The sequence below is a fragment of the Barbus barbus genome (assembly GCF_936440315.1).
Source record: "Barbus barbus genome assembly, chromosome: 29".
Taxonomy (NCBI): Eukaryota; Metazoa; Chordata; class Actinopteri; order Cypriniformes; family Cyprinidae; genus Barbus; species Barbus barbus.
This window is the reverse complement of record NC_136757.1, coordinates 7,242,020-7,252,589: the sequence shown is the minus strand read 5'-3', so window position 1 is coordinate 7,252,589 and position 10,570 is coordinate 7,242,020. Positions and strand designations below refer to the sequence as shown.

The 10,570-nt window shown below is 35.5% G+C and overlaps 1 protein-coding gene across 2 annotated transcripts; it reads left to right on the top strand.

Annotated features, from left to right (window-relative positions):
• The first annotated feature begins 802 nt into the window (after window positions 1–802).
• Window positions 803–8,426, top strand: LOC306849816 (DNA replication complex GINS protein SLD5-like). Of its 2 annotated transcripts, XM_079385139.1 has the most exons (7): window positions 803–1,084; window positions 1,903–1,989; window positions 2,417–2,530; window positions 3,626–3,723; window positions 3,915–4,003; window positions 4,966–5,056; window positions 6,715–8,426. In XM_079385139.1, the coding sequence occupies exons 1-7, from the start codon at window positions 995–997 to the stop codon at window positions 6,809–6,811; spliced, it is 666 nt and encodes a 221-aa protein (XP_079241265.1). In that variant the 5' UTR covers window positions 803–994; the 3' UTR covers window positions 6,812–8,426. The 2 variants fall into 2 exon arrangements, with proteins under 2 accessions (XP_079241265.1, XP_079241266.1); XM_079385140.1 differs by lacking the exon at window positions 1,903–1,989 and having other exon boundaries at window positions 871–1,084; window positions 6,715–7,223.
• The last annotated feature ends 2,144 nt before the right edge of the window (window positions 8,427–10,570 follow it).

Below are 10,570 nucleotides of genomic sequence, written 5' to 3'. Positions count from 1 at the left end.
GTTCACATTTACACATAATATACTAATTACACACAAGGCACACATTTACAGAACTGTGGAATGAGACTGATAACTACAGAATAAAAATATTAAATCTGTAATAAAGCAAGAGGGATAACAAAGGAACAGTCTTAATAAATACTTAAATACAGCCTCTTATATATTACATGTGTACCTAATTTAACAAATCTGATTTTTCTATATATTTTTGATTAAGAACTAAAATTATATATTCATATATTATTTACTATTATTATTATTATTATTTAGTCATTTAGCAGACGCATATACTATTATTATTATTTATTATTATTATTTAGATGCTTTTATCCAAATGAGCACAACAGAAGCAATCAATTGTAGTATTACAACTAAAAACAGATCCAAAACTAATAAATACTACCTATACACATTTTAAAAATAAAGAAATTAAATAAAAATGATAAATGAATACAACAAAATTTCAAAACTTAAAAAAATAATTATTAAAAAAATAAAGCTAAAAACAATTCAGAATATTAACGAACAAAAGGTATGAGTATAATAATGAAAAAAATATATATTATTAATATTAATATTTTTATTGTCTTTTATGTTTGATTTTTTATTTTTATTAACAATATCAGAAAGATACACTTAAACATTAGAACAAGAACATGTGGGGGAATTAAATATATACTAATAATATAAAATAAATAAATCATAAACATACAGTCATACAATCATTTAAATTACAATTTATTTATGAGTTTTTCTATAAGATTGGATGTAAGCTTCTCCTCTTATCTTTATATTGGTGCGCACTGCGCAGACTTGCGCGACTTTAACCGGCTTGAGGACACGCTGACGTTATGACGGCGACACGTTGTTACTTTTTGGCGCGAAATTCTTCATCCGAAGGTTCCTGAACGCGCGTGAGAATGTAAACAGAGCTGAGTTTGGGATTTAATTCCGCGTTTCTTGTGAAGTTTGCTCTGCAGTCGCCTGTAAAGGTATGGCAGACACCGGTGATGTGAGCGGAGGAGAGGAGGGCCAGGAGGAGGAGGTGATGACCCCAGCGGAGCTCATCAACAAACTGGAGGAGGTCAGACATCTAACCTGTGCTCCAACCAACAATAACACTGCATTACTGACAGTCACATGATTTCCCATAAAAGCGCACTGAAACTCCCAAATTATGAATAAAGTCTAAGTATACAGTAACGTTACCAGTCAAAAGTTTGGACGCATCTGTATTTATAGGAAAACTATGATAAAACGCACAGAAACTCGTTATACTTAACATTTTTTGGTCACTACATATAGTACAAATGTTTGTAAACATTATGATTTTATGTTTTTAATGAAGTCTCTGCTCACCAATGCTGCATTTACGTAATCAGAAAAAAATGTGACAACTATTTCTATTGTAATATATTTCAAAATGTCATTTATTTCTGTGAATTTTCAGCATCATTATTTACTCCAGTCTTCAGGATCCTTCAGAAATCATACTAATATGCTGATTTGCTGCTTAATTTGTTCTTATAAATGCTAAAAACTGCTGCAGAATATTTTGTGGAAGGACTCTTTGATGAATGCATTTAAAAGAACTGCAGAAATTCATGTGTAGGCGTCGTTTTTTGTCTACAAAAGCAATTTCAAGCATTTAAAAGTAAATTAAAAACATCAAAATGTTTAAATAAGAAACCAAAATCCTATCAAATTAGTTTTTATGCTCAGACTTTTGCTAAAAATTATTATTAGTATCATATTGATGCTAATTATATTAGTATTTAAAAAGTGCTACACATTATGGGAATAATATATTTGAGAAATAAATGCATGCATTAGATACAGTCTATAATATGAGAGCAGACACATGCTTTCAGGAACGGTGTCAGTCAGTCTCCTGTGTTTCAGGCTTGGCTGAATGAGAAGTTTTCTCCAGAACTGTTGGAAAACAAGTCAGAGTTGGTGGAGTGTGTGATGGAGCAGATCACACACATGGTATGGATCTGTGTTTAGTGCTTTTTACAATGGTCAAACATTGCATGTTATATTTATCAAGGTTTTCAGTTTAAGGGGAAAGAATATGGGTGTTATAACTGGAAAGCCATTTTATGTGGTTTCATTGTTTAATTTAATCTTTTTTTTCACTTTGCATAGATTTTTTTTTTTAAAACAAATCACATGAAAAACATAAAACCTTTTGTCATAAATATTTATACAAGAATTTTAAATATGCACAATAATGCTCAAATAATCACAAAATTACTTTAAAACAAGTCATTTAAATAACTTTAATTAGTTTTTACAGTGAGAACCCCCCCCCCCCCCCCCCCCTTGAATATTTCCAAAGCCAGTTACATAAAATTAATATATTTTTAAATGCAGTATATTTAAATTTCTATGTATATTATATTTGTGTATGCAGGAGGAAAATCTGCAGCGGGTGACGAAAGGGGATGTGAAGGCCAGTGTGCATCGCATGGAGATCGATCGCATCCGCTTTGTTCTGAGCAGCTACCTGCGCTCAAGACTTCAGAAGGTATCCTGAACACAACTACAATATCATTTAACTGCTGCTTTTATTCAAAGTGACTTACACTCCACATATTACACAGACAGTTCCCTCTGGAGTAACGTGACGGATATGTCTTTCTCACAGACTCGGTTATGATAGTCCCTGTCAAATATCTAGCTGTCCTTACAGATGGTTTTAAAGGGGTCATCGGATGCAAAATTCACTTTTCAAGTTGTTTGAACATAAATGTGTGTTGGAAGTGTGTGTACACATCCATCCGATAATCCACCCAGTGTTTTTTTTTTTTTAAATCCGTATTTTAAAATCCCCTTTCTCAAATCAGGCTGTTCTGAGAGTCCTGTCAGAATGACGTAGTCCAACCCCCCACCCCCCCACACGATAGTTGATTGACAAGGCCGTCTCACCTTAGACCCGCCCTGAGTGAGCTAAGAGCCTCCAGTGCAGGAGAAGACAAGATGTCTCCGATTAAGCGATTGAGGTGTTTAGTTAGTTCGATGTAATGAATTAAGCAGTCATCATTTACTCCCGACATCTGAGCCTCTGAAGACGCAGAGGATTAACGTTACTTTCGTTTTTAAGGGAATGCGCCGATCCTGATCTGCCTAAATGCGTTTGTTCACGCGAATCATTCGTGATCCAACTTCATCTACAGAAGAAGTGAGCATACGGGTTTTTTTATGAATCTTTGCAAATCGCCTTTCCTAATAATGTGCTAGTTAGCCAGTTTCGCGGCTGATGTTTACAGTCTGCTCGTCACCCCACGGAAGAGAGGGGCGGGGTCAGCAGAGCTCATTAGCATTTAAAGCACATGGACTAAAAACAGCGTGCTGAAAACAGCTGATTTTGACAGGGTAAAGATGTTTTTTACACTACCATTGAGAAATTTTAACCAAGGTATGTTATAGACTTTTCATTAAGACCCTAAAGAATCATATAAACTTGTGGAAAATGGGCATCCGATGACCCCCTTTAAGATGTTTTTTTGCTCTAGAAATGATCTCCAGCATCCTGTGTGCTTTGAGGTGAAGCAATGGTAAATTGCACAGTAGTTATGTTATCTGGCACTTGTCTATACATATATGGTTGTCTCATCTGCAGATAGAGAGGTTTTTTCCTCACGTTTTGGAGAAAGAAAAGTCACGTGCTGATGGAGATCCTTCATTTCTCTCTCCTGAAGAGTTTGCCTTCGCTAAAGAGTGAGTTCATTCTTAATCCTTTCTGTTGTCTGTATCAGGCTGTTGGCAGACCGTGTGGTAAAGTACAAACAGATCCAGAACATTTTGATTTTCTGAGTTTTGGGCAGATTTGTGAGTGTTTTTGTCATTGCCTGTGTTTCTGTCATCTAATTCAGTTGTGTGGTCTCCAAACGTTATATGTTGTGTGCTAGGTATCTGGCCAACACAGAGGTGTACCTCCGAAACGTGGCTCTGAAACACATGCCCCCGAACCTGCAGAACATTGACATGCTAAAGGCTGGTGAGCAACATTTCTTGTTGTTTTAAACTAATATTTTAAAGGGGTCATGTGACGCGATTTCAAGTTTTCCTTTCTCTTTGGAGAGTTACAAGCTGTTCATGCATAGATAAGATCCCTGAAGTTGGGCGGTACTTTTTCAAAAGATACTAGTAGTTTGTACCATTTCACTACTAATATATACCTTTGAGGTGGTGATGATATTTTTTTCTGAGAGTGAAAAATTAGATGTTTCCACAGCCCAATCAGTCACATAAAATGTATATATTTTCTAACTCCTGGATGATGATTACATCTAAACAGATTCTAACCAGCCCAGAGTGTGCATATATATATATATATATATATATATATATAAGAAATAGATCAGAAAAGCATATACACTAATGTTCTTTTTTGGATTGAAATTAATACTTTTATTCAGCAAGGATGCATTAAATTGCTAAAAAGGGACAGTAAAGACTTTTAAATTACTATTTTAAATAAATGCTGTTTTTTGGAACCTTCTATTCATTAGATCATTTTGAGAAAGTATCAGTTTCCACAAAAATATTATACAGCACAATGTTTTTTCAGCATGGATAATATAAAAAGGTTTTTGAGCAGCAAATCAGCATATTAGAATCATTTTTTTTTTAAGGATCATGTGACACTGAAGACTGAAGTATGATACTAAAATTTCATCTTTACATCACAGAAATAAATTACATTCTAATGTATATTACAATTAAAATAATAATATTTTACAACTTTTTTTTTTTTTTTTTTTTGTAAATTGTACAAATAAATACAGCCTTGGTGAGCATGAGAGTTTCAAAAACGTTAAAAAAATCTTACCAACCCCAACATTTGAACGGTAGTGTTCATTTTTCAATCTAGACCTAAATGTAATGCTGTAATTATGATGGTTTTATCTGGTGGCAGTGGTTGTTGTTTAATTGGTGTATGTGTTTGTTTGTGTGAAGTTCCTGAGCCGTGTCTGGACTCGTTTGTGTTCCTGAGAGTGAAAGAGAGGCAGGAGAATATCCTGGTGGAGCCTGAGACAGATGAGCAGAGGTAAGAACACCATTTTCATTCAGCTCAAAGCAGTCACACATAAAGTTTGGGAATCCATCAAACCCCTACTGGTTGATCACTAATCTGATAATCCAGTAATCGGGTTATAGCCTAGTTAGGAAGGCAGTGCCCTGTGGGCAGGAGAGGGCACTAGTTTCTGGAACAGTGTTTGTTGTTTCATAACCAAACTCTTACCAGATTGTTTATACCTGCTGTAGAATTGGTCAATCCAGGATGACACACAAGTTTTTAATACTAGGGGAAGATTCTCCAACATGTTCTCTCTGCCGAGTCCCTTTATCCATCAAGCATGTTTTATTAGATCGTGCTGGTTTCAAGAGATTTTTAACAGAGTTAAGCCAAATACAGTTTGAGAGTTTGCAAAAATAAATGATAAAAACATGATATAATTCAGCCATAATATTTCTCGCCATGAAAATAGCCACAGAAGCTGGAATGGCATTAAACACAAACAAACTCTAAACTAGGGCTGCACGATAAATCGCAATCGATGTTAGGCAAAAGCTGCTATATTCATGCGTGCATCTTGTCAATGAAGCATGGTTCTGTGATCAGTAGTAAATCTCCATCCTATGAAATTCCAGATATGCCCCGCAGAAGAAACCCAGGAAATGCCTATAGTGGTTGCTGAATAAACAGAAGATTTAACTGCTTTCATTGATTCAACGTGACTAATAAACACACGACTATGACAATATATTATTTATCGGAGTACTTCTCCTTATAATTTTCCTTAAATGCAATGCCTTTATCACTGCTTAGAATACTATGAAATATGTTGTGTGCCTTATTCGGTTTAAAAAGTCACATCATCTCACAGAAGGATTTATTTCAATCACTTGACTGACATTATGAAGTGAGTTTGGAGTAAAAAGATGTTATTAAATGTGGTATTTTCACTTACTTTCAGATAAAGCAGCATTTACTACACGGAGCTGTCATTCACTGAGAAGCTACGCAAACAACTTTATTATCGCAGTGCAATTTCATAATATTGAAAGGGAAAGGGAAGTGGTGTGTGGCCACGTATGGTGACCCATATTCAGAATTTGTGCTCTGCATTTAACCCATCCAAGTGTACACACAGTAGTGAACATACACCCGGAGCAGTGGGCAGCAGTTGGCGGTTCGGTGCCTTGCTCAAGGGTCTCACCTCAGTCGTGGTATTGATGCTGGAGAGAGTGTTGGTTATTCACTCCCCCACCTACAATCCCTGCTGGACCTGAGACTCGAACCCACGACCTTCAGGTTACAAGTCCAACTCTGTATCCATTAGGCCACGAAATATTGATGTATAATATCAACAAAATTGTCGGCTTTTATTTTTATGTCAGTGAACTACGGCTCTGTACACTGTAAATTCTGCTTCATCTGAAAGCACGTGATGGAGATTTACTACTGATTACAGAACCGGCTTTACTGACAAGATGCACACGACTATCGCAAGCGATTTATCGTGCAGCCCTACTCTAAACTGAATAATGCTTAATAAAATGCCTTGGATTTTCTTATCAAAATGTATAATGTCCTATAGGGGGGCAGCATTCCTGTTCATTTTAATGAGCAAATTCAAGTGAATTCATAAATCTATTCCTAAACAGTATTTATTTGGATATCTTTGCTGTTGTCTCTCTCAGGGAGTACGTTGTGGACTTGGACGAAGGTTCGCAGCACCTGATTCGTTACCGCACTATAGCGCCTCTAGTGGCCAGCGGTGCAGTGCAACTCATTTAAACCTGCAGAGCCTCAGGAACTGATTGAAGACGTCACAGAGGAACAGATCGTCTGCGTACTCCACCCTTACATGCTAGATGGGCAGCTGTGAACATCCGTCAGCCTCTCAGCACCTTTACAGATCTGGACCCTGAGCACACCCATATGTTTGAATCCAAAAGCATTTGTATTTTAAAAAATATAATGGAACGGACTTAAAAGCAGTATGGATTATTATTGAGTACTAATCTATAAAAACAAACAATCTTTGATGTATTCTGACAAATGGATATGCAACAAACACAGAATTGTACTCTTTCTCTAAGACAGTCTGAATGGACGTTTATCGGGATTGTTTTGAGTTGTTGATAACGTCCAGCAAAATAATTTTTGCAGTTCGGGCCTCTGAATAAAACAGGTGTTTTTTCCTATGAAAATGAGCTCCATGTTCTCTTATATGTACCACCATAAAAGCTAGATCAAAATATTTTTTTCATAAAAAAAAAAAGATTTTCATTACTTCATATGCCAGGGGTTATAGGATTAAAATGCCCAGATTTTAGTGGGTCCAAAATTATGAAAATTATTTATTCAACATCATTATCTCAGTCAACAAGTGCCATCAGTTCTCATGAAACCACTCATCCGCCCTGCGTTCACATTGTGACCTGACTCTGCAGATAACATTGCCTAATCTCACTCCTATTCCACCTTGAGAAACACACCTATTGGTTCATATCCTGTGCTGACCCTCTGAAAACACTCCTCTGGTGTTGTGTACATGATCATTCCTTGGCGTTTACGTAAATTATACACCTGTGGTTATATGTTGCGGATTCACATGTTGAAACCTCTGCCTACAGGCTTGAACCAGCGTTAGAAATATTTTTATTGTAGTTCCAGTATTATGAAATGTGTGATTCACTGAAGCCGGATACACAGACGGGAATCTCAACTAAAATCTTGATTCACATCAAGATTAACCTCTGAATCCAGGAAATGTGGCCAGCTAACTACTGAAACGTGTAAATGACAGAATTAGTCAACACTTGTAATGCAATGGAAACTGGTTGTTACAAGTAAAGTAACATACTATAATAGATTAGTGGTATAACACAATGAGTAAACTGCACTGTAAAAAAAAAAAAAAAAAAGTTGAGCCAACTTAAAATTTTAAGGCCACCAGCTTCAGCAGATTTACTTATTTTTGTAGGAGATTCTCAACTTTTTGTTGTATAAATATAAAACAAGAAGTTGAGAAAACTCAAAAATCTGCTGAAGCTGGTGGCCTTAAAATTTCTTTTTTACAGTGTGCTCAATATGGCGAATTCGGAAGACCATCTGGAACGCAACTAAGTTCCTTGCACAGACTGATCGTTTCACTTCATAAGACCTCATATCATCAGGAGCCACAGGCATCTGCGGTATCCGATAAAAATCTTCTGTTCTACTGAAGAAAAAAGTCACACATCTTGGATGACCTGAGCGTGAGTAAATTAAGAGCAAATTGTCATTTTTGGGTGAACTGTCTTATGTGGACACCATTTATGTCATGTTATGTATCAACTGTTTTTGCCTATACAATGAAAGTCATAACAATACTTACCAATTTATTATTAAATGTCATTTCAACCCCAAACATTTTAATTCTGTCATCATTTACATGTCGTTCCAAACCTGTATGAATTTTTTTAAATACAATGAAACTCAATGGAGTCAAGAACAAGATAACACTGAACCCCACTGACTTTAATTGTCTGTTTTAATTGAAATAAAAAACCTTTAATACAGGTTTCGACTGACATGTAAATGATGCCAGAATTACAATTTTTAGGTGAACTTTCCCTTCAAAGGACATTTAATAATAAAACTGATAAGATGCCTACTAAAGTCATACTTTACTTCTTGTCAGACAATCACACCCAGAGTTCATTGACGTCAATTAACACAGTTCTTGGTAATGTGGGATTTTTGTAAATTCGACGATGGCTTATTGGCCTCTGTCACAGCTTCCGATTTCACAGTGACTTCCTTTACACCGAAAGCGACAGGAAGCCCACACTGTCCATCATCAGTTCTGGCAGAAATCATAAAGAACTGTTCATCTGTTTTGGAAAACTAGGTCAGAATCCAGCTGTTGGCGAATGCATTGTGCAAATACTGGAATGAATAGTGAAGTCTTTTGTTATGAGGCACAGGAAGTCCACACATCGACCAATAATCAGGAAGCAAACGAGACATCTGTAAACTTGCGTTACAGACATATAAAACATCGCTTCTGCTCTCCCAAAAATATCATGGATTTTGCTATCAAACTAAAGGCAGTTACAAAATGAGATTCTGTTCTTCAGTTTCAGTTCAAAAGTGAATCATAATGAGTATAATGGTGTTACTGATGATGCTAAATGATATCCATTATGAGTTAATATGAACATGTTTCAGGTTTGGTGATGATAAAAGGGTTCTTGAGTCTCACTGATGGTTTTGTGTGAGTGCATGAGACAAAAAAGGCTTGGAAACACTGATCTTGGATACCCACAGATCCGCTTGAAGTCATTGCAGCGGGAAGCAGACGACAGAGGCAGCGTTTCAAAGAGCTGCACAGCAGTGCATCTCTGCCAAATTCATTATTATGCATTTCTATCCTAAAAAAAACAGCTCAGAAATGTCATATCCAGAGTTGTATCTTATTTTAACTCTGCAATGTTTTTAGTGTGATGCTTTCCCAAAAAATACGCCAAGAAACTACATGTCTGATCATGTCAGTGGGATTTTACACAGCAACACGACTATATCTATGAATGTGAAATATTGCAGTGTTTAGGCCCAGATTTTTTTTATATATCCAATAAATATAAAATAGGGTTTTAATATATATAGACACTTTTGGCCCTGTGGATTTAAACTAAACTTCTTTAAAATTAAAAGACACTATAGACTTGGATTTTAAATTAATCTAGTGCCATGTCAAGCATGTCATTTGCCCTGCTTATCATTACTAAGTTATTTTTGCTCAAATTAGTTAAGCAAACTGTCACTGAGTCAGTTTGCAATTTCTGTTTTTGAGGCATTGATTGGCAAGAGTTCAAACCACATTTATGTGCGCTACGTGCCAAACTACAGGTCTGATATGGCAGCTATGGTAATTTTCTCTCTTGCTCTGTCTCTCTTTATAGAAGAAGCTCAAGCATGAAGAATGAAAGCCTAATGAGGTTAAAAAGCATACTCACTGGGTTGTTTGGGTAGATTGCCTTGAGGAATTTTCATGCTTTTCTTCATCGTCCTATAAGGCAGAATTATGTTAATTTCACTGTTACATAAATTGCATCAAATAGAAATATCATTACTGTCCTTCTAGATTTGTCGGAAATAGTAAAAATGACATAAGTGCCACTCATTATATAAAGTAAATGAACCATGTCACTACATTTTTCTTTATTCAGAAAGCCCTTTTTGGTAATAATAATACTAAATTAATAATTTTTAAAAAAATCTATGGTAAACAGTCCATTCAAAATAAAATTTCTTTAAAATAAAATAATCCATACTATTTGTTCTGTTATTTTATACAATACACTGAAAAAAATACTATTTTTTTAAAGGTAATTGGTTGCAAACTATTTATTTTAGCTACATTTAAACAACTAAAAACACACTGAAACTTAGTCAACAAAATTTTTTTATTTAAATGTAGCTAAAATAAATTGATTGCAACCAAATTTTGTAAATTCACTGCACTATTTAGGACTACTTCAGTCACCTGAAATGAATAAATTAAAG

What these genes read in the sequence shown, in the direction of transcription:
- LOC306849816 (XM_079385139.1), top strand. Translation starts at nt 995, where the DNA reads ATGGCAGACACCGGTGATGTGAGCGGAGGAGAGGAGGGCCAGGAGGAG. An exon ending in TCATCAACAAACTGGAGGAG is followed by an intron (nt 1,085 to 1,902) that starts GTCAGACATCTA and finishes CCTGTGTTTCAG; the next exon opens with GCTTGGCTGAATGAGAAGTT. An exon ending in TGGAGCAGATCACACACATG is followed by an intron (nt 1,990 to 2,416) that starts GTATGGATCTGT and finishes TTGTGTATGCAG; the next exon opens with GAGGAAAATCTGCAGCGGGT.